The sequence below is a fragment of the Crassostrea angulata genome, chromosome 3, assembly GCF_025612915.1.
Source record: "Crassostrea angulata isolate pt1a10 chromosome 3, ASM2561291v2, whole genome shotgun sequence".
In the NCBI taxonomy this organism is placed as follows: Eukaryota; Metazoa; Mollusca; class Bivalvia; order Ostreida; family Ostreidae; genus Magallana; species Magallana angulata.
In genome coordinates this window covers 3,253,730-3,281,633 of record NC_069113.1, presented here as the reverse complement: position 1 = coordinate 3,281,633, position 27,904 = coordinate 3,253,730, and the positions used below count along the sequence as shown (strand labels likewise).

At 34.9% G+C, this 27,904-nt stretch overlaps 3 protein-coding genes across 15 annotated transcripts; 1 reads left to right on the top strand and 2 right to left on the bottom strand.

Annotated features, from left to right (window-relative positions):
* Positions 1 to 144: 144 nt before the first annotated feature.
* LOC128176519 (peptidyl-prolyl cis-trans isomerase FKBP2-like) lies at positions 145 to 4,011 on the bottom strand. Its single transcript, XM_052842928.1, has 5 exons — positions 3,933 to 4,011; positions 2,573 to 2,765; positions 2,165 to 2,277; positions 1,635 to 1,717; positions 145 to 419 (listed from the first exon to the last, which is right to left on the bottom strand). The coding sequence occupies exons 2-5, from the start codon at positions 2,750 to 2,752 to the stop codon at positions 358 to 360; spliced, it is 438 nt and encodes a 145-aa protein (XP_052698888.1). The 5' UTR covers positions 2,753 to 2,765; positions 3,933 to 4,011; the 3' UTR covers positions 145 to 357.
* Positions 3,975 to 6,335, top strand: LOC128176520 (small nuclear ribonucleoprotein Sm D2). Its single transcript, XM_052842929.1, has 3 exons — positions 3,975 to 4,087; positions 4,460 to 4,639; positions 5,818 to 6,335. Exons 1-3 carry the CDS (start codon positions 4,083 to 4,085, stop codon positions 5,990 to 5,992), a joined length of 360 nt encoding a protein of 119 aa, XP_052698889.1. The 5' UTR covers positions 3,975 to 4,082; the 3' UTR covers positions 5,993 to 6,335.
* Positions 6,336 to 11,497: 5,162 nt separating this feature from the next.
* LOC128177211 (uncharacterized) lies at positions 11,498 to 27,698 on the bottom strand. 13 transcript variants are annotated; one of them, XM_052843831.1, is made up of 9 exons: positions 27,435 to 27,698; positions 17,353 to 17,536; positions 17,099 to 17,113; positions 16,439 to 16,459; positions 15,646 to 15,830; positions 15,237 to 15,328; positions 14,940 to 15,125; positions 12,717 to 12,821; positions 11,498 to 11,981 (listed from the first exon to the last, which is right to left on the bottom strand). In XM_052843831.1, the coding sequence occupies exons 1-8, from the start codon at positions 27,479 to 27,481 to the stop codon at positions 12,736 to 12,738; spliced, it is 816 nt and encodes a 271-aa protein (XP_052699791.1). In that variant the 5' UTR covers positions 27,482 to 27,698; the 3' UTR covers positions 11,498 to 11,981; positions 12,717 to 12,735. The 13 variants fall into 13 exon arrangements, with proteins under 13 accessions (XP_052699791.1, XP_052699787.1, XP_052699795.1 ...); XM_052843827.1 differs by lacking the exon at positions 12,717 to 12,821 and adding an exon at positions 13,986 to 14,065 and having other exon boundaries at positions 27,435 to 27,697; XM_052843835.1 differs by lacking the exon at positions 12,717 to 12,821 and adding an exon at positions 13,745 to 13,798 and having other exon boundaries at positions 27,435 to 27,697.
* Between the last annotated feature and the right edge of the window lie 206 nt (positions 27,699 to 27,904).

The window sequence follows — 27,904 nt, the reverse complement described above, 5'->3', positions numbered from 1 at the left end:
AAAGCAACATGTATCTGAAACCAGAAACTTCTTTTATTTATAGAACCAGTTTTGTTGGTCAGTGGGAGGTGTCTGCCTTTGCAGTCTTTCTGATAAAAATTTATATAACAGTAAAGAACTAAAAATACAGTACTAAACAATGGCAATATTAAAAAGTTTTATTCTAAGAAACTTTACCAAATGCAGACAATGAGAAATGAAATTGCACTACACAGATACATGCATCAGATATTTCCTTAAGTCAATACACATATAATTTATTACCATTCTCTCCACACAAAAAACTTGACACTGAGCTAAAAATGAATACTATAAGTGAGAGAATAAAGCCACTTGATGGTGCTGTCCCATATCTTCTTATAATTCATCGTTCCTCTCTATTCCTAGCAGCTCCACCTCAAATATAAGCACAGCCTTGGCTGAAATCAGAGAAGTCAAATTTAAAAAAATGTAGCAGCAAAAGCATTCCATATGGAGATGGTTACTTCAACATGTTAGCCATACATTTATTATTAATTCATTTATAAAAATTACATCACTTGTTGGAAACATGGATGAGCAACTTTTATTTCAGAAGTAAATTCTCATAAAGCATACTTTAAAGCAGTGGATTTTAAAGGGAATTCAAAATTACTTGCATAGGATGAACCGGGGTTTATTTTACAATCCAAAGTATTAATATTATTCCAAAAATAAAAGAAAAAGTGTGCAAAATAATTTGATAAAGGGCATATAACTCGCAAAAATCATCAGCCTTAAAATTCAAGCAAATATTCCTTTGTTTTTAACAACAACGAAATTCAAAAATGCCTTCTAAGTTTCTCTAAATTCTGTACAACAGTTTAAAAGGAGTTGAACTTAAAAATTGTTCATTACAAAATTCATTATACTGCCAAAATTCTAAGTTAAAAAAGGCCAAAATTCCCTAAAATATAATGGAATCAAAATGTCCTGGTAATATGCATGTCAACACACTACACAAAATACCTACAAAGTTTTACTGAATTCCATGCAGCAGTTTAAGAGGAGTTAAGGTGGTTCGGGACACTTCCATGTTGTGACGTATTGTTTATCGAAACTTAATTTTATTGTTTATCGAAATAAACAATAAAATTAAGTGCAGTTATATAAGTAGTTTCTTTTCCAATAGTGTCATCTAACAGTGTAGCGCAGTGAGTTAGAGGGTTTAATATGAATATGTAAGTCATGAGTTCGAATCCCACTGTGGGTTTTACAATTTTTACCTTTCAAAATATTTTTTAAAGCTATTTTTTGGTTAGATATTGTAAAATTTGAAAATTCTAAACTGGTGAAAGTATTTCAATTATTATTCACATTAATATTGACAGATATCCCATACCACCTTAAGCTTTCATACTGTTTATTACAACGGTATATTCAATATGTGGCCAAAATTTTAAGTTTAAAAGGGCCAACATTCCCAAAAAATTGATGGAATTGGAAATTCCTGATAATATGCACATCAACACATTATGTCTTCAATACCTACAAAATTTTACTAAATTCCATGCAGCGGTTTAAGAGGAGATGTGCTTACAAAAAAAACAGGACTGACTGACTGATGAGAAAATTAGAACATTTGACAGAGAATGTTCCCTAGACATCTAACTTACGTGGGATTTTGGGAGGAGCACCTCTGTCTCCATAGCCCATGTCAGAGGGGATCACCAACTTCCTTTTCTCTCCTTCACACATGCTTCAAATAAAAATTTTAATTAAATCCTCATCTACAGAACCTTTAGTACAGAAAACTCTGTATAAACACTTGTATATATCAAAATTTTAGGGGTCCCAAAAATATTCTTAAGAATATCTTGTAAATTTTTTTTTACTGGGATTTTTTTTATCATTATAATTGGATACTTAATATATGATGGGGATCTTTTGCCAAAATGTGACTTCTCTTTTCATATTTACTTTTTTAAAACCACATTCTGATGCCTTTATGACCCTATTTCAAATTCATTTTTTAAAATTAATGTATAGATATACATTGTATCTATGCCAATCTCAATGAATTAATTACTAAACTGCTGAGATTATTTGATATAATTCAATTCAAACATTTTGGTTTTTGGCGGCAGGTTTTAATATTGTACACAATTGAAGTAGGGTTAAACATGTCTAATACTAAGTTACATACCCCAATAGGCCCTGGTCCCATCCTTTTATCACCTGCCCTGACCCTAGGGTGAACTTGAAAGGTTCATTTCTGTCCAAGCTACTGTCAAACTTAGTTCCATCTTCCAATTTTCCCTAAGTTCAATACATTTCTTATCAACTTGTCAAATAATGCATGAAAAGTACTATTATGGTAGCTTTTTTTTTAAATTGAATTTTAATTTTAAAAATAAATTAAAACAGAATACTGCTCTGTTTATAAACTTGCTATTTATGAAATGAAATAGGATATGCAAAATGTTTTACAGGTTATATTCCATTACAAAATCTACAGGACTATCAAGTATGTATTGCCCTGCTACTAATTGTTACTGTAATACAAATTCTTAAAATAATATAAGTTTTAGCCTTTTTAAACATAATTTCTTACTGTGTAATGCATTTTCAATACATCGCCCTTTCTAGATTTAATGGTGCACTTGTCTGGGTCGACACGTTTCTTGACACCGATTTGAAGCTTCTTCTTTTTCTCTTCCTTGTCATCACAGGAAACCATGGCTGCAAACACAGCCACAAGGATTCCCACCTGAAGAGTCTTTGAAATCTTCATGCTTCACCAATATCTGTGGATGGAATCAAAAGAATGCTATCTCTCTAGTTTCAATCTCTGATGAGAGATGACATGTCACCACTTTACTTGTCTCTTATATTCCTTTTTTTCACATCCTTACCATCCCAAGTAAACAAGTTTGGTATGTTTAGATATACAAATAAATACTCTTGGTCTGCATGTGAATTTAAAATGCCCTGGTACCAGGTACTTTATTGTAACAGAGACACTTATTACCTCTGCTGAGTTTTGACATCAGGTCCTCTGGCATAAAAATCCAGCACACCTAGTCTCTACCGATTGAGCAAAAGGCTCGTCTACCCACTAGCCAGTGCTAGTATGACATATGTGATGGTCAGACGGGTTCAAATACCGGCACCAGATAGCTTAGTTGATAGAGCACCTGACTAGAGATTCAGGGGGCCCGGGTTCTAATCCCTGTCTGGTCCATCATTATTTCCCCCATCCTGTTACATTTGGTGCAGTGACCAACCCCTGGAACTGACAAGTTAATTCCTGCCAGGGGAAGAACCTGGGGTGATCTTCGAGGGCAAAGACCATTTTTAAAGGGGGAAGGATTGTGACAGTCAGACTGGTTCAAATACCGGTGCCAGATAGCTCAGTTGGTAGAACACCTGACTAGAGATTCAGGGGGCCCGGGTTCGAATCCCTGTCTGGTTCGTCATTATTTCTACCATCCCATTACATATGACTATACCACATTACTTTCTGAAATCTGTGAGAATTCATGGATCAACTCAACAAATCCATAAGAATGGTCTTTAACAAAAACACAGCACACATTAATAAATATCAATAAAAGATTTTTCATTTAAGGAGGGTTCTTGCTGAGATTCTTGCTGTGACCAAAGAGTAACCTAACAAAGTAAGACGTGTACTGTAACAGAGTTTTCTGAAATTTAAGTAATGCTAAGACACGTTTTACTGAAGAAATACATTTTATGTTGTTGTCAATGTCACCAGGCTAAGGACACGTAACATGTAACGTTACAACACGGCCTATCTGTAAATTCTTTGTTCCTAATTTTTTCCACATAATATTTACTATTTTTCTAATCTAAATACTTTCTTAAAAATAATGAACATATAAAATAGTAAAAAATACACAACATTTAAGAAATATATTGGAATTTAAAGAAAATAATAAATAGCCACTCACATGCTGACAGCTAAGTAGAAAATGAAAGCGGAAGTTATGAATTGGGCATGCGTAAAGCCGGCGTAAACGAACATATTTCGTTTCCGTTTGTATACAAAGGAGAAGCCGCCAAGGATTTATTAAAGCAATCAAACATCATCCTGCTTAAAAATGACGTAGGTTTTTCATTCTTGTTTTCAAAAGTATTTTCTTACTTTTTTATGAAGCCCTCAAAGCTAATTATCATGTATTGCAATGCTAACTTTTAATTTGGCCCTATCTGCTAAAGCTTCGTATTTATATCTTCACATTGTATATAAAGCAAGAGATAACTTAACAGTCTGTTAAAATACATGGATCTGTTTTGGTTGAATTGTGATTGTAATGTAGAGACCGAATCAAATCGACATCAGGGGTCTATATACTTACCTGTCGATATGCAGTGTTTAAATTTTTTGGCTAAGATAGTAAGAAGAAAAAAAACTATTACACATAAAGTAATACTAGTTAGAGCTCTTGTGGCATCCCTTGTATTTGTTTTTATCTAGGGCCCTATTGGCGAAACCGAAGAGTGAGATGACCCCAGAAGAACTGTCTCAACGTGAGCAAGAAGAATTTAACACGGGTCCACTGTCTGTCTTAACCCAGTCTGTCAAAAACAACACTCAGGTTCTGATCAACTGTAGAAACAACAAGAAGTTGCTCGCCAGGGTCAAAGCTTTCGACAGGTAGGTCGGGCTCCAACTGAAAAAGCCACAGATGTGGAACTACAGAATTACTGTGGCTTCCTCATTATTTTTGTGAATGCCGATGTTTGACAGTGCTGCAGATGTAGAACTAGCTGCAGGTCTGTAGCTCATGGTCTGAAAAAATTCAGTTGGGCGACTTGGGAGCAACAATAATTATAGTCGCCATTTTAACATGTAAACACTAGACAAACAACACCACTTCACTTTATGGGGCTAGTAATGGTGTTTAGAAGAATATTAGAGGCAAGTCAAGTGACGATATTTTTCGCAAAATGTCCGAGGAATTTTTGTACACATTGTGTTAGGAAATAAGAATAATTAGTCCAAAACTAGTGCAATTTTTTTGCGCCTTGCAGTTTTTCACTATGGAAGGCACTGTAGCTCCCAGGGCATCCATACAAATTTTCTCAGACGGGGAGCTACAGACCTACAGCTATAAATGTAAAACTTAGTTTTCAACCTGATGTTATTCAAAGTTTTTAGGAAAGGAAGGGAATGGTGCATATATTTTTGGTATTCAAATTGTTAATGGAAAAAGCTCTCTCTGAACAAGTCTCTTAGTCAGTAAATTTCCTACAATTGCATTTCGTGAACTTCTTGGATTTCTGACATATATATTGTTGGATTCATTGTACATAACCACAATTGTCCATCTTTGTTTGCTTGGTGCACTTTAATTTCAAATTTTAAAATTGTCTATCTTCTTAATTTAAAAAGTAGCTTTATATTCAGGTCTATACGTGCTTCTGTATCTTCTGTACTCTATTGAACTATTAATAGTCTGTATGGCTCATCATATTGGGGTTACCTCTCCTTGCTTACTATCACATTAACAGATATATAAACGGTATATATGTTTATTCTAATGAAAGGTTATGATAATTTTTGTTGGTTAAAAAAACTGAATGAAGGGTTAATTTCATTCTTTGTTATTTTTGCTCTTCATGTGCAAACGGTTTAGCCCTGCCTTAAACTCGCCCAGACAAAATTTTGTTTAAAGCGCAATAATTTCAGTCATATTTCCCTGTATATAGTACCCATACATATGCTAGACATGTAGGATTACTAGTTTAGGTATTTTGAATGGAGATGATGTGTATATCAAGACTATCTGATGTTACATTACAGGACTTTAAAATTGTGAAATTCCTTTGCAGGCATTGTAATATGGTCTTAGAAAATGTGAAAGAAATGTGGACAGAAGTTCCTAAAACAGGCAAAGGAAAGAAAAAGTCCAAACCTGTGAACAAAGACAGATATATCTCCAAAATGTTCCTCCGAGGTGACTCTGTGATTCTAATTCTGAGGAATCCCATGGCAACAGCAAAATAAACGGAATATGTGGCCCCCCGGGGGTGAAGTAACAAGTACTGTCGGTGTGAACCTCAGACCAGTGTTAGTTACTGGGATAAAACAGCCTGGCTACTGCCACAGCAGGAGAACACAAAGACTGTCCTAAGCTTGATAACATTATCCAGGCTCTACTTCAGAAGTTTTATATATATGTGTACATAGACATGTTTTTATTGAAATGTTGTTAAATGTATTTGTAAAATTATGTGTGCTACATGAAAATCAGAAAGTTCCATTTTTCATACAATGTCAGTAAATCATCATAAACTTATTAAAAAAAAGTTGTAATTTCATTATTTCATACATAAATCTTTGACTTGGTCATGCAAGATATTGAATTTATTTTTATAAGAAAAGAAATTGAATTGGAGTTTTCATGGTAATTGATTTAATGACTGGAAAAATAAGAGGATATTTTATATATTGGACTAATGCTATGGACAAAGCATTGATTATATTACATGACATGCTGGGGTTGAGCTAAAATATTTATTGAAAGGTTTGAATGTGTCGGCCTTCCCTGTTGACTATTTCCATGCTGGTATTGTTTAATCACTGACCATTACCATGATTACTTGTGATTAATGATACTACACAGGTGGCCAAAGAATTTGAACCAGCATCCTTCAACTAGCCATATGCTTTAAAATTTGACCTCTAAGCCAGTTTTCCTACTCGGTTCATGAAAGGAAAGAAAAATACATGTAATACGATTAGGATTTATCATTTTAGAAAATTGTCAAACTGGAGTAGAAGCATGTATAAAACATAATGCACTCGCCATCTAAATCTATATGTACAAAAATCTTCATCCTTATACTATTAAAACTTTACCAAAAATAGTTGTATCGGAGCTTAACCAGTAGGGCTACATTGAACCTTTCCAGTTTGGGGGGATAACACTTAAGTTATGTTTGAGTATGATCATAGGAGCCTTGGCAAAAAGATGACACAGGTAAAGTAAGGATATTTAAATAATACATATAATTATAAAAGTAAGTGTATTTTTAACTTACTAAGACTAAGTCGGGGGAAGCTAATCCTATACCTCTGGCATCAGTGTCCGGACCTGGTTAAGGTTTTTGTTGCAGGTCTTGTATCCAAGTTATTACTTGTACTATCTTCACCAAACTTGCATGGATGATGCATTTTGACCTACTTAAGGATTTGAAAGAATGGGATGCTGAATGTGGGCCATAAATTTCAGATGCTGGAGGAGGTTAAGGATTTTGGAGCTGGTTAAAAGTTTTTGAAGCAGGTGCCCTCTTATGATTCTATCTTAGTTATTACTGGTCTTACTTCACCAAACTTCCTAGCATAGGCGTCGGAACCGGGGGGGGGGGCAAAGTTTTTTCAAAGTTAGAATTAACCATTAGGCAAGAGATTTCAGCCCCCCACTTTTTCTCGCAGCAAAGATAATTGTTCCTAAATTTACCTTGAAAAGATGGGAATATTGAGAAGTTGGAGTATACCTTGATACATCTTGTGCTTCTGATGCACTCCACAGGTATGGATTCTGAATCTGAACCATAGGTTTCAGATGCTGGAGGAGGTTTAGTTTTTTGGAACAGGTCGTGCATGTTTAATAGGTAATAGTACTATTTCAAAACTTGCATGGTTGATTTAACTTCAATAAAAATGAATCGCAGAGTTTACTTCAGATACAGAGCCTGACGATGCTATAATTTAAAAAAAACTACTACCTCACTCAAACCTGCTTGATAGACGTGTTTGTTGTTAAATGATATAACAAGATTCCTATGATATAGTACTGTATGATATGATACACTATTGTATTATATGATACAGTATTATATCCCATAATATTATTTTGTTTAAAATTGTATGATGCAATATGATATTGTATCAATTTTTTTTGTATATTATGATATTGTATCATATTAAATTGGTATATATTTAAATATTGATCATATTGTATTATATAGTTTTTATTATATCCCCTGAAATTGTATCATAGTATTGTAATATATTATATTTTATTATGATTGATTAGTTCCTAGCTCTCTGATTGGCTCACATCCAACTATCTTGTAAAAACAGAAACTTATACTCACCAGTACCTGACCGAGGAGGTCAATATAACATTTGATTTCTCTACATTGGACAAAAATAGTAGATATGGTCAGATATTAGTCCTGACTTTTACCCCACTTTATTTGTAACCAGTAACAAGGCACTGTTTCTGGTGACAAAAGGTAACATATATGACAGATCTGTTTATTTTCTTTCCGCTAGATGGTTTAATTTCACCCAGTAACAATTGTTACAGCTATATTTTCTTGATGAAAAAGGGTAACAGGGTGACAGACCTTATTAGCAATGGGGGTTATTCAATTTGTTTACAATGGTTTCAGCTATATATTCTCTTGATGACAAAAGGTAACAGAGGCGACAAGTCTTTTCCTCACTCACTGTAGCAGGGAGTCTTATTTATTTGGTTACAATGGTTACAGCTATATTCTCTCGGTGACATATCATAGGGTAACAAGTGGTGACAGTCATTTTCATGATTTACAGGGGGCTTATTTTATTTGGTGACATTGGTTACCCTAGCCCTAAACCCTAATCCGACTCTAACCTTACCCTGACACTAACCCTAACCTAAACTAATTTATAACCAACGTTACCAGCAACAACTGTAACCTGTCATAAGTACATCCAAGTTTGTAAATCATTCATAAATAAGCGCTGTAACCAATGTTACTGGGTACAGATAGAAAGTGGGTCAAAGTCAGGACTAACTTCCGGTCATGTTTGAAAATAGTATTAATGAAATATCGCGTTTCTCATATTGTTCGGCTATGGCTTCAAACTAAAATCTTCGCTTGATAACACCCAGTGTGATATGTCTGTATAAATTAGTCGCTGATCATGTAATAAAATAATTCCGGCTCGGTGAATACTGTACTTCTCGGGTGGCTAAATTATATATCGCATTGACCTAAATTATACAGCAATAATTGTATAGTTTCATATGATACGATATTTGTATAATATGATATTGTATTGTATAACATATTATTGTATCACATGGTATTGTATCATGGTATTGTATCATGTGATATAAAACAATGTAGTTTTAATGTATATTTTACATATGATACAATATATTGTGTATCATATATGATACAATATCATACTCGTACAATACAATATCATAATTTATAAAACGATATCATATTGTAATATGTAATGATATTTACATGATAAAATATCATATCTTGATACATTGTCATATCATATATAACAATATCATATTATATCATTATATATTGCATAAAGAAGAATACATACCCTTTTCCATATCACAGCCTGTATCAGCCCGAGACTCCAATATCAGTCCGATGGCCGATACTGAGGGCTAATACAGGCTGTGATACATAAAAAGGGTATCTATTATTATATTAATTACATACCTAGTACTAAAATTAAAACACCAACTTGAACAAATTGATTTTAAGTATTATTTGAAAAAAGTCTGTGCATGTATTAAAATTGAGACATGAAGGAACCAGATTTTCCTTAGGTTTTAAAAGTTAACTGCTCCAAAATATTTTCTAGCATTTGAAGTTTTCAATTGCATTTAAAAATTTCAACTGTTACAAATGTTTTATTTTTCGTCTGTAAACATGCACAAATGCCAAAATGAAAAAAGGCAGAGGAGTTCCGCAAGGGGTGTGATACCGATCCGTATCAGCCCTAGAGGGCTGATAACCTGTAGCAGCCCTGGGGGCCGATACGATTGTTGTGATGTCATCTGTATCACATATGCAAAAAACCTGCATACTATTATGAATACTCATTACTAAGTATGTAATAAATTATTATATTGTATCATGATATATTATATGACATAATATTGTTTAGTATCATAGGATGCATTATCATGTTTTATATTAGTTTATTATCAAACAATTTTTTTTAACATATGATATTGTGTCAAACCACACTACAGTATCTATATATAATATCCAAGATCATAAACTATGATTTTCATATAATATGATAAAGGTGGTCTCATAAAGGTGATGCCTCGTCTCGGTAAGTTTTGTCATCTGTGATTACCTATGTTTGTTTTGGAACACACATAAAGAGAGTTTATTTGAAACCTTCTGTGCTGGAAGCTCACGTTAACATCTGGAATACACATGGTTATACACGCCTAACGCTGTCCTTCCTGTCAGAACTCTGTCAGTGATACACAAAATAAGGCCATATTTATATCAGATCGAGCCTTGACCCTTGTGTTGGTGGTTAACAAGGTTATTCCTATAAAACTGACCAAACCTTGCTTTTTCAGTCTTTTAAAACTCTGCTTTCTGTCAGTTGTAAATAACTTTAAGGGCAAACCATAGCATTGAAGTAATTGTACGAATATGGCCTTTTCTGTCATAATTATACAAGAACACACACTGTAGTCCATAAACTTTGAGCTTTCTCTCAGTGTGTGAGAGTCCACAATGTTTGTTGACTATTGTCAAGTATATAGATCCCTCCTTTTTATAAGAGACCACTTTGCCCGTTGTGTCAGTTACTTACACTGAACTTCCGCCTTGCTGTTTAGATATTTACATTTTCAACTGTCTTTGTCTGTGATAACATTACAAATCAATTTTGAACCCTAAAACTCAATAACTTCATAAAAATGAGCAACACAAAATGGGCGTGTCTTATAGAATAACCGAAAAACGGTAATGGCTGCACCGCGTAGTACTTAATTAGTAAATAACATGTGCTACATAAAAAATGAAGCTTTTAAAATAATGTTGTTTTAAAGTGTACAAATTGGAAATAATATGAACTTGCAAATATTTAAGTAATAAGGAATCATACATTCTTTGTATATTATGAGGTGATTATTTCGGTCGGAGTGTAGTCATTTCTATCATAAAGCCCTTCAGGCTTTATTTGATTTGACCACGCCCGACCGAAATTATCACCTCATAATACTCAAAGAATGATTCCTTATTCCTTAAATATTTGCAAGTTCATATTGTCGATAAAATGACCATACCCTGTCCTTTGTATCTGTAATATTACATATATATGACGTACTACAGGTCATATTGAACTCATCAAATGTTTATAAAAAGTCATAATGAAGACAACAGACCTCGTCAGACTTGTGCTCTCTCTCTCTCTCTCTCTCTCTCTCTCTCTCTCTCTGTCTCTCTCTCTCTCTGTGACACACAAAATGGGGCCACGTTTTTGTCAGACCGCACCTTGACCTTGCCTTCCATTATACTAGAGGTCACACACTGGAATTCGACCTTGCTGTTTGAATTTTTAAATTGCAAGTTCATATAAATCTGATCGAAACTTGTATAGTATCAGTCATCAGTATCAGTCATTGTCTTAGTTCTCATAAATGTTAAATATGACCTTGGTATCAATGGTACTCGGGTAACATTTGTTTCCTTTGCTCGTATCCGCTTGTTGTCGCTTTAAATAAAAAAACAAACAAGTGTTTGCAACTGTTTATTTCATGATAATGGTACTTAGATCTCCTCATCACATTGTATACAATAACAGAAAGCAACAGGTAAGCTAGTCAATACTGATGGCCACCGACTGAATCCTACAGCGTCTCTCAACAGTGAGCAAATGTCGGACGAAACTGTTTTACACGTGTGTGTTTAAGTCAACACCAGTGCAAAAGATTAATTATTGAACAGTTTGATGTTGCAAAATGTTTTTTTTTCTTCTTTTTTACAAATATAAAGTAATAAATTAAAAACAAATAAATATCTATGAAATGTCAAATAAAATACAGTGTATTGTTTATGAAAAAAAATAAATAATAAATTCTATGTCTTTCTTAATATTGCGATAAAAAATCTGAAGGGTGGGAAACATTTTACAACGAATGTGCTTGTTTCTGGGTAGTGCGTGCTTCACCAAACCCCCCTCTCCAGCAAGCGTGCCTTCAATCGAAAACGGGATGCCACTGAAACAAAGAAAAGTTTCAGTGTCACCATCTTATGACGTCAAAATAAGTCACATGACATCAATCCATACAGCGGAGGCTTTGCTTTGATAGTTCCTGATAGGGTAAGAAAGTTTGGCAATTCATGAGTAAAATCATAAAATTAACTCAGAATATAAAAAACGTTAACTATCACTGAATTAAAATAACTTAAAAGAATATATTCTTTTGTTTTGCGCATGTTTACATCAACCAAATTAACTTGTAATAAATATATAAACGTCTTCTTTTTCTTATTCATTATTATTAGTAGAAGTAGTGGATAAAAGCTATGATTTTGTTTCCATGCAATTAATTTCAGTCGCTACATGCTTTATTCGTCATGCCACAAATTGATAAAGTTAAAACGGCCTCAGTGAGTCTCTATCAATTAATCTGATAACAAATAATGGTAATTAAGCTGAAAAGAACACATCTCTTTACACGTTGTGAAAGTCTGTGAGATTCTATATATGCATGCTGTGTAAGAGATGCTAACGGGCAAGCCATACACATGCCTTGTGGAAAAACAAAAATCTCTGAAAGGATTTGTTAGTAGAACGATCAAGACATCCAAAACAACCAACAACATTCTACTTATAGACATGTTTTTACACTGTAAAACAGCACGTTATAATGTTCAGGGAACACCACGAACACACATTGAAATAAAACAAATAAAAGAGCGCATGCGTTTGACATCCTGTCAAGATATACCCTCTTCCGCCACCAAAAGCTAGAACACGGGGGGTGGGGGGATGAGAGCCTCTCCCGGTACCCCCAGCCAGCGACCATAGGCTCCTAGCGACTTCCGCAAGCCCACTGTCAAAGGAATTAGTTAACATCACACTATCAGACCGAGTGCCAGCTTAAATGTTGCTATCTGCCTTAACATGACTATAAATCTATCACAGTTTCGCTTTCTGTTTTCCCCAATAAGAGTTTGATGAATCACATTTCTATTACCAAAATTGTCTATTCATGGTTTTTAATGTCTTCTATGGCCCAAACTGAAAATAAAAATGGGAACAACAAGTGTCATTATTACAGTTCTTACTACTAATTAAAAGTACTTATTGGACATCGCAGACATCTTGTATTTCTCATACATGTCAAATAGCACCAGAACCTTGCAGTGCGTCAATTATATACTTTGTAGTGTTAATTAAATGTCACTTGTTTCAACATTACGTGCAGACTTTCTACCAATAAACCAATTGTACAAGAAAGAAAAAAGTTAAAGCATTTTCGTGTACAATATAAATGTCATTTCCAACAGGCTCATGCAAAAATATTGACATGTATGTGAAATCACACGACACCGCATTGTCTAAAACCAAAAACCACGAGAAATCGTTCGAGGAATGAATTAACTATACTAGCTTGAAAAGTATCATCTACTACACGCACTGAAATGTTGCCTACTGGTCACTCAAAATAATTTATTTTTTCTCCGATGATTGTCTCGTGATTTAGTGCGCGTGCGCGACAGAACACGTGATGGTCACAAAGGTTACCTTATTCTGTCAGATGCTCTGATACGGATTGGTCCATATCAGGAATGTACTCTGTAAATTTAGTATAGAGTGAAAATTGATTCAAGTGATTGGGGTATACTAGTATTCTGATAAATGGGGTAATATAAGTATGCTAGTAGATTCCGAAGGGTTTCCGACAACACAGTGTAAGGGACAGAGGTATAGGGACTGGTTACTTCCGGTAACAATCACTGCCCACACCTTTACCTCAGTCGCTATCTGATTCCTCCGCCACATAACCATCATAGTCGTCTAGATACCCTACCATTCAACAACATTGAATTACAAGAGGTCGAAATTATAAATAAAAAAATGTGTGCCTAATTCTTATCCAATAGTGTAATCCCGACTAGATTCTTAATATTCAGCAACCATGCTTCTTACCCCCCCCCCCCCCGCCCCCACCCCGAACTGGCATCCAGTCTGAACTGCAGTCTGCAACATTTACCGAAACTTTGCTGCTGCTAACAAGGCTATCCCACAAAGTCTCGTCCATGTTATAGTCTCGCGGTAAATATCGTATGTAAACTGGATAAGATACAAAATAGTTGAGCAATTTAACCTTTTTGATGAAGTTCAGTAAACAATGCAACATTATGATAGATGATCGCATGAAGGTTATGAGTATGGAATTAATTTGAGAAATTTGAATAATGTGATTTGTAGAGAGGCGTGATAAAGTAACTGGAAGAGAAAATGGTGCAGTTTACATTTGCAAAAAAAAAAGATAAATAAATGAATTCTTAAGATAAACTAGCTTACATGTACAGAGATATATATAGGAGGAAAAGACAGATAATACCGCAGTAGAGAGACCAGAGTTGGTCTGCTATATAGGGTTATACGTAGATCTATATAACTACCTGATGGTTCTAGTAATATACGCTCAGCTCCAGGCCTGTGTACCAAGAGGAAAGTGCGAATTCACAATAACTATTTCTAATTAAAGTTTCATGTAGTTTTGTTGATTGATTTAAAAATGTGCCTGTTTTCTGTGCTTAGAATAAAAGAGACCAATGAAACACTATCTATAGTTTGCATAGGGTAAATATTGGAAAAGCCATTTCTTGTTTAAATTTTAATTTTGATCGAAAATAAACAATATTAAATAAAAAGGCTCTTTGCTAAATGTAAACAAAGGGCTTTTTTCGTGATGTAATCATATCCCAAAATCAATTAGCATATTTGCAGCTGGTAGTCTACAAGTATTTGATATATTTCCCCCTTCTCTAAAAATACAGTTCCTCATTGCAATTCGCAACTGGTTTATAATCAATGTCTACTCTACTAATTCTCTGTTTTTTGGGGGTTTTTTTGCTCTGACAAGACCTGTTTGATATAAGATGGTCAGTCAATCAATGGCCGCCATTCATTGACTGGGGGGTCACTAAGGGATACTTACGGTCCATGGGTTTGTTCTGCTCCTGGTACCAGTACTTGAAGCCATTCTTGGCGTGCTGGTTGTAGGTCGTGTTCAGTTTGTTCTTCTTACTCGAGTGCACCCTGTTGATTGTCTGGGGCACGGGGATTTTGGCGGGTTCAATCGCTCGCGGCATCACCAACCGGTTGTCTACTTGTTTTACTGTACCTGAAATAACCAAATCAGGTTTTTATTCAAATACCTGTATATCACTAGATACTTTACAAAATATACATGTATACTAATGGTTTGCTCAAATTATCACTTTTTGAGACTTACCCTCAACAAATGCCAAATGACTACCGGAACTAGCTGTACATGACGTAATGTGTCTCCATCGTCCACCTGCTCTTCCCATTCTGTATAAATTCCTGTAAGAGTCAAATACATCTAACTTAAAGTGATGTATTTACTTGAAAGGATGTTTTCCGGGAAAGTTCCAGACGGCGAACGAAAGAAACAGGTTCTGCTAGATCTACCTTTTAAGGTATATCTCTCTGATAAGGGGATAGGGAGTTCAAGAAAATGTATAGTGTACTGTAATTAAAGAACAAGTTGTTTATTTTTAATGCTTCGTGAAATTCTTCTGATCTATAAATGATACATGTGTATTGAACCAGCCACATATTCCCACATATTGGGCAGAACGTTTACAAATTGACGAGAGTATACTCGCCATGACACTTACATGTTCTCGGGAGACATGTTCTGTTTCCACATACGAGTGTAGTACTGTTTGGTGAAAGGGTCCATGTCATTGTCGCTCTGAGAAAACCCGCCAAAAGTGCGCTCTCTTCTGATTGGCTGAGGAGTAGGAGGGGCGGGTGTCTGTAGACGATTGTTGATGTCCGGGTAGAAAAGTCGAGAATCGGTCTGCGGGGGAGATCATAGTGATAAATTAAAGATTTTTGCTTCGATCTTTATTTTTACACTAAAATTGAACACTCCTTTGATGTCAATGACTGAACTTTTCTTTCTTGATTTCATTTTCTTTTAAAACACATCATATTCATATATAACATTTCATACCACTGTATTGATTTAAATATGTTGACCATTTCCATTATTAATACATGTAGTATCATTCAGTTAGAAGATTTTAAGTAAAGAATTAGTCTGTAATACATATACATGTATATAATTTTAATATACACGTTACATACATGACAACTGTTAGATTTTGATATAAGGCAACACCCCCATCCATCGCTTCTAGCCTATTTACAAACGTTCCAATTTCTACAAGTTTTCTCTCGACCTAAGCTTAGTACACGATCCGCCACCTTCCGTTCGTCATACAAACGAACCTACACCAACAGTTGCCTTAAAAGTTTCCAGAGACCTTTAACTTAAAGTGCAGCGTTGCTTAATTTTTAATTTTGATCAAATACGATAAGACGTTTAGATTGTTTGATAGCGAGCGTTGGCAGGTGCCCTTGGATGGTAAGGCATCTGTTGGTGGTGCTACATAGACTGTTTACCGGCCGTAGGTAGTCCCCGTACTGCACAAATAATTCAACACAATCAATAAAACAGATTAAAGATCTAATTATCATATCGATAAAATGGCCCGTGTCTTTTTGGGGCCATACTTTACTAACAGTCAGCATATAAAGATTTCTTACGCTAGTGTACGGCCTTGTAAAGGAAGAAACGCTTCTTAAAGAATGAAGAATGTTATTTCAAGACCTTTATTTTAATGCATGCAAATTGCCTCGTGATCATTAGATTAATAGTAATATACCTAAAGTAAACAAAGAAACAAGATCACACACGATAAAGTTAAGCTACAGTTTATGTCAACATGTCAACTGCATGCAATGGTTAAGACTTTTAAAGCAAACCTTTACTGCAAATAATGTTTCATGAGAAGCAACATTTTATATTGATTACCAAGAGGTTTTTAAAAAAGTCATTTTTCACTTTCACTTTTTTTTTGTGGTTGAATGCCTTTAATTCTTTGTAAGTTTAAATATCGCTTTCCTCTCATTTGCTGTACATAAATTGCAAAGTGTTTGAAGTGGTATACCATTATGATGCCATGTGGTATACTTCTAATAATACCACATTGTATGATGTCATTAGATGATATGCTATCATTTCCTGTTTGATCTATATTTTGTTGTTACTTTTCAACTTACCCTCTGAACGTTATCCTAAATTGTCCCGTGAAAGCACAATGATATAAAATAATTTACACATTAAAATAAATGTATCCTTCAAAAATGTTTACCAAGTTTACAAGATTATTGACATATTCTACTGATGAACAATAAAGGGAATATTCTACTCGAATTTGTTGATATACATTGTAATCAATACACTTATAGAAAGAATAGAGGTAAGGAAATTGTCTGACCGAATGTAGTACACAAGTACCTGTGAGTAGCCTTACCTGTGTTCCTAGATTTATCCTTGAGGATGGCCTTGACCCCAGCACCACTGTGTTTGACCTTCTGAGGGGAGTTCCCCGACCCTCCTTCATAGGGGTGTATCGACCAGAGTAGGGTCCTTCATTCGCGGGGGGATACATCATCCCATCGTCATAATCATTGGTCTGGTACACATCGGAGGGGTACCTGTTGAACAGACAAACAGACGCTCAAGTAGGAAAAGTAAAACCACGTTATATACGTACATATATACATTTACATACGTTATATGTTTAAACTCGACAGACATATCAAACTCATTCCTAGCTAAACTCAACCACAGTCAAGAACTCATTCACAAATAAGAAACATAAATCTTCCGTTGGCATTGAAACAAACCTTCCTCTCACACTTAACCAAACGTTTCTTTGACCTCGGACACTGACATAAACATTCTAATGAATCTGATATTCCTTTGACCCACTGCACAAACTTCAGACACCATTGACTCGGAAAAAAAGCCCTGCTTTTTGACACTGACAAAATTTTTTTCCAACTTTACCGAACCTATTCATGACCTCGGACACTGATATAAACCGCCCTTTGACCTCAGAAACCACTGACTCGGACATAAACGTTCCACTGACTCGGACACGCACCTGCCACTGAAGTGACGCGGCGTCCGGCGTCTGCGGAGAACGATATCCAGATTAGACGTGTCCAACCAGACGACGTTTCTGGGCGTGCCGTGTCGTTCAGGTCGCTGCATTACCACAGATTTTGTGAAATTGTCTATTTTTCTGTGGCACCCACTAAAAACGTCATGATACTAGTTCGACTGAAACTCGACAAAAACTTGGACAAGTCTTAACAGTGTGTAGTTAGATATCTGTTGTGTATTCACAACAAATAAATAATTCAACATATTTTCTTTTTTCTCCAGGGAAACTACGCATTTATTTCAAAGACTTGTCTACCCGTCTACTAAAGAGGTAGTGCACAGGTAATGTTACAGTGACTGTTCAGTGGATTTTCCTGAAGTTTGGAGATCTTCTCTATATTTATGGCAATCTTACATGCAAACCTTAAGTCACTGAAGAGAGAAACAACTACGGAGAAAAAAACCCTAATGTTTAGAGCTAGAACGTAAACTGGACAAGTACTAGTGATTCTTATCTGAAAAATGGTTCTAAAATTCATGTGTTACCATGTATTCTTTTGAGTAAACTAAACAGCAGTTATTAATGTGTTTCTTATGCAGAAAGTTGCATGGTTCTACAGAGAGCATTTCAACTATTTTTATACTCATTATCTTAATGTTTCCCAGGCATGCTTTTGCCACAAAATTGCATTAAATATGACAGGACAAGCATCAAAGCTCTAAATCAGTGTGGGTTTTTTCATAACCATTGTAAGATCAAATTAACCATCATTCAAGGCATGGTAATTTTCTATACAATTAATATTTTTGTGTATTTCTTTATCAAAAAGAACCAAACCTTGGGCCCATTATAAATTGGTATTTTATAAACATGAAAGTAACACCTATACAGAACTGTCATCTAAACAGATTGACAACCAGTCAACCAATGGACATTTGTCATTAAATAAAACCATTATTTACACAAAGCGTGGAATAATTTGTTGTCATTAAATAGAACCATTATTTACACAAAGCGTGGAATAATTTGTTGTCATTAAACATTGTTTTGGCTGTGTTTTCTGTGTGAAAAAGTTTTCTTAACTATATCAAATACAATGTTTATCGTCTGATGATAAACTTTAGGACTTGGTGCTGTTTTTAAACTGGTGAATCCTTTGGCATCACATGATTTAGAATGACGTTATCTCTCTCTAAAAATTGAAAACTGCCACTTATTTGCCTTATTCAAGGGTTTGTAAGCCTTCGCAGAATTGAGCAATATATAAATTCAATTAAATCAACAGAATAGAGCTACATAAAAGATTTTTTTAATTTATTTACAAACCTAAATCATACCAAGGACGGAATAATGTAAGCGCCACTTTCCAATCCATTAAATCCTTATATTTTACGTTATATCAAAGCTCCAGTAATTGTTATACAGTGTATAGTATGGAATGCCATAGCTGCCTTAAGGTCAATTTCATATTATATGAATTGGTATATTTTTTATATGCAATAGTAATATCATTATATGCAGTGCTAACATCATTATATGCAGTGCTAACATCATTATATACTATTATATCACCATTATATTCAGGGGTAAAATCTTTATATGAAGTGGTAACATTATTACGTTATGTCGTAAGATCATTATGTGCAGTAGTTTATTCATTATATGCTATGAATAAATCTTTATATGATATGATAAACTCATTTCATACAGAGCTAAACTCATAATGAACTCTTGTTCAATCGTTATGTTATATGGTACACTCTTCATGTGCAGTTGCAAAATCCTTTTATGCAGTGCAACTTCTTGACATTAGGTGATAAGTTCATTATATGCAGTACTAACATCATGTAATGGTGTATTAAAACCATTATGTATGGTGGTAAAACCTTTATATATTGTGGTGAAAGCTTTACATGCAATTGTAAATCCTTTATATGATGTGACAATTTTATAATATGCCGTTGTTGAGTCATTATATTAAGAGGTCAGTTCTTTACATGATGTGATCATTTCATTATATGGAGTGGTAACTTCTTTATATGCAGTCGTAACTCTTTATGATGAGGTTGTAAACTGGTTCTCGCTGAAAAGTTTTAATGGGGAAGAGGTCCAGTTTTATTTTTAAACAGATGCCGCGTTCGTTGTGACGATGCACATTTCCTGGTCAACTTGTCGTTTATTTTGAAGAGAGAGAGAGAGAGAGAGAGACAGAGAGAGAGAGAGAGAGAGAGAGAGAGGGGGGGGGGGGAGAGATTCTCTGTTCTTGATACATCGATGTGTGATAAATCGAATGAATTTTTAGTAGAGTACGCGTTTAATTTTAAAAGTAAAATAAATTTCAAAAAATGATTGTACTTTGTAGAAATTGTATACCCCCTCTGCTTCTAGATCCGCGTATACAGTTAGGAAGATCACTTTATGTATCTTGATATTGGAACATAGAACAATTTGATTTCTACTTGCTATCGTGTTTTAAATATGTATGTAATTTTTTGGAGCTTTTTGAATTAATAAATCTAATTCTGTCTCTTCAAAAACGTTTAAATTGAGGAGTTACTTTGCTCTTGATTGTTATTTAAAATAATTTTAATAGCATCCATACAAACCATGGTGCTTGGAACAAACTTATCCGTATTTTGCTGATTCATACATTATTGCACGGCTTGCTTTTAACGATGTCGAACAATATGTATATATATTTTGAAAACGACATATTTTACAAAAAAAAGATACATTAACTTTATCGATTAATGCGTTACTTCCTCGTTCAGCAGCAAATGTTTAAGCTGCAGATCTGCAGCTACAAATGTTTATAATGTGAACAAAGTCGGTAACGTTGAAAAAATCAGCACACATGTAAAATATTACAATGACAAGCGTTTTGAAACTTATTTATCCCGACATCATTTATTTTCAAAACCATCGGAATAGGGGTATTACCTTTTCAAAATTAATTTAAAAAATACCAAGCAGTTAGTCTCGGTGATTATTCGGACATCCTGCATAACCACTCTGCTATACTAGACACGATAAAGTTTGCTAAGATTTAAAACACCGTTTTTTAACTTCGGAGTTTCTTTTTTTTCGAAGTTTAATCTTTAAAAATATGCCTCTTTGAAACAAAAATCGGATATGCCATGAAACACATTTTTCAGTGAAACAATTTTACAATTTGTTGAATGCTTGGGGGTCTTGAACGGGGGTGGGTCGTGGGGAGGACCCTGCCCCAGAAAAATTAAAATTTCTTAAAATTTCCATGAAATTACCAAAAATTAGCCCCGGACCCACCTCCTCCCACCTCTCTCTCTCTCTCTCTCTCTCTCTCTCTCTCTCTCTCTCTCTCTCTCTCCAAAACAAACGACAAGTTGACCAGGAAATGTGCATCGCCACAACGAGCGCGGCATCTTTTTAAAAATAAAACTGGACCTCTTCCCCATTAAAACTTTTCAGCGAGAACCAGTTTACAACCTCATCATAAAGAGTTACGACTGCATAAAAAGAAGTTACCACTCCATATAATGAAATGATCACATCATGTAAAGAACTGACCTCATAATATAATGACTCAACAGGCATATAATAAAATTGTCACATCATATAAAGGATTTACAATTGCATGTAAAGCTTTCACCACAATACATAAAGGTTTTACCACCATACATAATGGTTTTAATACACCATAACATGATGTTAGTACTGCATAGAATGAACTTATCACCTAATGTCAAGAAGTTGCACTGCATAAAAGGATTTTGCAACTGCACATGAAGAGTGTACCATATAACATAACGATTGAACAAGAGTTCATTATGAGTTTAGCTCTGTATGAAATGAGTTTATCATATCATATAAAGATTTATTCATAGCATATAATGAATAAACTACTGTACATAATGATCTTACGACATAACGTAATAATGTTACCACTTCATATAAAGATTTTACCCCTGATTATAATGGTGATATAATAGTATATAATGATGTTAGCACTGCATATAATGATGTTACCACTGCATGTAATGATGTTACCACTGCATATAATGATGTTACCACTGCATGTAATGATGTTACCACTGCATATAATGATGTTACCACTGCATATAATGATATTACTATTGCATATAAATAAGATACCAGTTCATATAATATGAAATTGATCTTAAGGCAGCTATGGCGTTCCATAGTATAGTGTTATACAGTGTATGGTGTTATACAGTGTGTGGAGAAAATTGAGGTAAGAATGAACTGAACTCAATTTAGATGTCGCTACCAAAAGACAGACTTTACAGTGGACCGATTAGATTTATGCCAAAAACTTTAATGTGACTATGTTTAGCAAAAGACTGCCTGTCCTACCCCCCCCCCCCCCCCCACACACACACATCCTAACTTTCTTTTTAAATGTACTTTTTCTGATATTAATATAGAGTAAAATAAATAAATACAAGCCAATTGGAAAACGATGCTACCTGCTTAAGAGGAAAAAAAACTATCGTACAACTGACCAATACTGTTTACATTGTTCACAAAACAATCAAATATGAGATGATTCTGAGTATCTTAAAGTATAACCAGCAGATATACCGGTATATCAATGAGAATATCGGATGTTGGCAACTCAGGAATCGGTACCATCGAACAATGGAAGGTGCAATATTGACTTAGGTGTTAAATTCCTTCTACAAATCAATGACACTCGCCTCGGAGTTGAATTCTATTTCAAGTATCAATGTCCGTATACCTGTCTATAGGATAAGGTATTGAAATACATCTTTGTCTCCCGCGCGTTTCAATGCGAATATCGGCATAATGCATTGGCGTGAATAAGCCCTATCGCACGCCATTCGCTCGCCTGGCTGGCAGCTCCTAAATCAATCGGGAAATAGTTCAATTAATCAATTAGATAAAATTGAAAACGAGATAATTTTAAAAGATTGTTTCAGTATTTGGACACATTCTGTTTCCACAGAATGAATGGAATAAGAGTATTAGCGCAATAAGTGTATGTAATCTATTACGCAACCGTGGAAGTGCCTAAGACACAATGAATGAACCTTTGACACACCAGTCATGTCTGAGCTTTAGGTTTCCTAAAGAAGTGAAAAGATTGAGTTCTTAAAGATCAAAAAATCAATCTGTAAGACTGAATTCTTCATTATAAATGTTGGGTTAAAACTTGCCCCTGAACGAAGGCCGCGGTTTTATCATGGAGTAATTAGAACACGAACCTCTGAATTTTAAGAAGTTTAAATAGCGCAGACTCAAGCAGCCCAGTGATCAATATAGATATTAATTTCAATATTTAAAAAGATATCTATCTGGCGATCATATCAGATTAAGTCCCTGATCATTCGTCTACTAATGTGTGTCCTTGACATAAAAATTGCTCAGACTTGAATAGTTATGAAAGAAAACTAATAAATATAAGCAATTTAATAAATAATTTGTCAATTAACAGTATGTGACAAGTCAAAACAGTCTGTATTTTCGCTGTAAGTCGAGTGAATTTTAAGATTTCTTTTAAAATAAGCAACAGTATTCCTTTAAGATTAAACCTTCCGTTTAACTATAGAAATAAGTTGCCATAGAAACGCTATCGAGATACTTACACGTCATATCCCTCTAAAGAAGTATACGGTCTTCTATGTCCGGGCATTTTGAACAAATGTGTCAAATGATCATTAGAGAAGAAACACTTTCACTCAATGAATGACATCAAACACGGAGAAAAGGTCTGAATCAGTTTGTGTCTCTTCCGGTCAGGGAAGGGTAAGCGGTTACCCTGGATACAGACCGGAAATGTAATAGATTCAGATATCAATAGAACAGAAGTAATCCACAATGGGTACACGGCTGCTCCAAAGGACTGCAATTCCAACGATTATACACAGAGCAAATACGTCAAAGACTTTAAACCGCTCCGTAAGCCTCAGCGGGGTAAAGAGCTGATTTACAATGCAGTGAAAAGAAAACTGTTCCAAGCTTACACGTTTGACGGGAGAAATTTAAATGTTTGAATTAACGACGGTCCTATAGCTTTTAAAGTCCACCTTAATTATATGATTCACTGTTACAGTACACATTGTGTAAGTAAGATGGATTGAAATATTTTAAAAGTTTTTATCTGGTTTAATTGAGAAGTTTACTTTGTGCTTGGAAATTGAAAGGGGTTCGTTCCAAGTAGGTTTAAACCATGTGCACCTGTTTAAAATATAAATAAGATATATTGGGGGCAATTGGAAATTGTATATAATATGTTTTATTACATGTGTATGTTCCGATCTAAAATTTCAAAAAACGTTAATAAAAAGGAAACTTGCGAACCTAAATTCAAAATAAGAAACCAACTCCGTAACAATCAAGTTTAGCTTTAAAAAGCCTAACTAAACTGTGAAATACCTTCTTTGGTGGTGGTTCATGTGAGTATGAAGGTAGCGAGCATTGCAGAAAAAATTACATAACCCATCACAAAAGGTTAATAAATCAGATTGACAGGTTACTGGTAATAAAATGATTGATTCCTTATTAGCAATATACAGTAAGAATTACAATAGATAGCATTTTGCTGGTTCTATTAACATATATCTCTTTCTGGATCTCTCTTCGAAAATTCTTATAAATTGATTAACAATACGTAGAAAATCTTTATTGTGGACCATGACGTCGCAATACAAGAAACAGCCAGTTCTTCCATATATGGAAGGTTATTACAACTTATATGGATGTCTTGTCTTTTCAGTCCATGCTCTCTACCGATTGTAGTGAAGTTTCAAAATATCACCAAATAATCCATTTGTACAGTTAGCCTCACAATAACATCAGACATACTTCATGAAAGGTTTCTATTTGATTAAACGTTGTCAGTTGACAAACTGACCACTGCTAGATAATGTGTTAAGGAGGCTGCATGGATGCTCAACAAATAGTCATCAGATCTAGCGCAGAAAAAGCAGTATTTAAGTCATTACCTGTGTCAGACTGAGTAAAGAAAAACCTCAAAATAGTATAGCTTTTAAGTGTGAATATTTTCCTACATTGTTTTATACACAGCTCTTTATTTCAAGGAGATTAATATAGTCTAGATACCACCCAGCCCTCTTAAAGGCGGTTATAAACAGTTTAAGGTGCATAGGTTTATATATTTGTATACATTATGCGCGGACAAATTGATTTAAACTGGTAAGATCATGATTCGGTTTTGTCAAAAGTTGTAAGAGCAAAGTGGAATTTCTTTGAAAAAAAAAAATAAAAGAGAAGTGCTCAGTGGATGTCAATATAATATATAATGCCCATGTCTAACTAGCCGTTTAAACACAACGAGGAAACATGCTCAGCAATTGATAATTACACAGATATTGTCCATACACCCTGCAGTAGTTATAAAACGACTTATATTGGATAATACTTGTAAGAACTAACCAAGTGATTATGTGTCTCTTAGGTAACACTTGATTTTCAGAGCGAATATTTTATAGGTATATAGTGATATTTTGCCAAACCAAATCCATCTGATGCTGACCTCATTTTGTTTTTACCCCCCCCCCCCCCTTTCAAAAAAAGAAGAAAATAAAACATAGTTTTTCTGAGGAAAAAAATTACCAGATTGATTTAGGTAAGATAATCATTAATGTATCGGTTTTTCTGTAGTGCATGAAATCATATTTTATTAGATAAAGATCAATAAAATATTACATTTTTTAAAAGCTGAAGAAAACTTTAAAAAAACATTTTGAGAAAATGCATAACGTTACCATGAGCATGTAAATCTTTGCAAAATATTTGCAGGCAAGTTCGAAAAATATACTTTTTAGAATTCAGTATTCATGCGAGGATCAAACAAATTTCCGGAGGGGTCCGAGGGATAACTGGGTTTGCTAGGGGGGAGGATGGTTGGGGTCTGAGCCTATTATCTGCAATTTTACCGGGTGAATTCAATAAGTTTGAATTTTTCGAACCATCCACCCCACCCCCTCCAACCTTTATAGATCCGCTCAAATTCGGTACCTGGTAAGTCTCGTTTCATGTACCTCATATATGAGATGAAAGAAAGGTAACTCTCTATTTCGAGATACAGAGTCTCATCTGCTCAGTTTTATACTTAGTCTTCTTTGAGATTCATTATATTGTAAAAAGGTTATAAAATTAAGCAAACATTCCTGTGTCATGTTTGGAGATTTATGGCTGCGGCATGTTGACGATGTGATTGTTGTGTTTTATGCCCGCCCGTCGTCTGGCCCACATTTCTCAATGGTATAATGTTGTTGAACGTCTGCAGATGACCCACAGAGATTAAACCCCATCAAGTCCTTTCACGGGGGCACCATCTCCGACAAAGCCGACTAATGTGACGACCATTCCAGTCAGCGGAAGCATTGTCTCAATCTTAAAAATCAATGCACGCCTCAGAGTGCTGACAGATTTACCAAATGTAGCAAGCTCTGTTGTCAAGCGTTTATGGAGTATATTGTAAATAAATCTCTTCTCATTTCGCGTTTCTTTAACCGAACATACATGAGTTCATAACATGAATAGAACATCACATAAGATTAATGCTAGCATGCGTGAACCTAGAGGGGGTCAGGGGGGGGGGGGTCCCGACCCCCCCCCCCCCCCCCACCCCCACCCCCCCCCCCCCGGAAATTCTGGATCCGCGCATGGCTAGACTGTGACATTTCCTAGAAAATAACAATAATATACAAATATTCTCGTCACCTCGAAGAAGCTCAGTCTCTTCATGCTACCCCCCCCCCCCCTCACTACCACCGCCCATATCCCCTTCCTTTCCTGCCTTAAACACGATATAGACGACAAAAGAGCATCTCGGGTCATTCATAATTATATTTACTGAATTGTTTATGTCTCAATAATTAATTAGTTAACGCTATCCCAATGTTATAATCAGCTTTTGATAATCAATACGTATTATGTTAATAACATTAACCCGACCAACCCTAATATAGAAATGTTACAAATTTCTTCTGTGGTACAAAATTCTTTTAAAATCATCATCTTTCTGGACATCCAATACACGTAATGTTCACTTGTTAGTTAAATTTTACTGGAAATGGGTAGATATTGAAAGTTGCGGTATGTGTCATAAATGACTGTAATTTCACAGCAATGTGTGGCCAATTTTTCTATTTTCGAAATATCTTAAATTCTACAATATCAAAGTACAATGCTTTATCTTTAACATTATCTAAATGATTACTTAAATTTGATATAAGGTGGTTTATTGGAGTAGAGTTCCAGTCGCATGCTATTCTTCAGATATCGATGGTATTGTCTGGTATGGCTATAATAATCTGTGTTTTATTTTGCATATTAACTTTTAAGTCATGTACACATACTAGTAAATAAACCTAGTTATATTGTTGCTCACGATACAACCATATGATACAACCACAAATGAATTTAAAAACAAAACGGCAAGTGGTCCTTACCTTGTAGCCCCGTAGATCGGGGGAAGGCTAAGTTCCGTTCTGAGCATCCTCTTGTCTTCTGTCAGGTCCGCAGTTTCCCGTTTTCTCTCAGGTCGTCGTTACCAAGCACTAGTTGTGTGTGACGACAGGACAACTATGACAATCTGTCAACAGTTTCTGCACAAACGTCTTTGTTCACAAGACTGTCGACATCTACTGATCACAAGAGATTACCTAAAACCAAGACACAACGAGCCGCCCAATCTAACATCGCTACACACTCAACTCGGCATGCACCGAACCAGAGGTTTTAATGCCGGGTATTTTAATCTCCATATTGTTTGAATTGCAACTTTTTGCAGAGTGTGTTGAAATGGATTATCTTAATTAAACAGATTAACAATAAAATGGATTAATAGAGTGGATGAACTAATTAGGCACTTGCCGACGAAATCGATTTTCTACTTCTTATCGAGAAATAAAGTGAATTG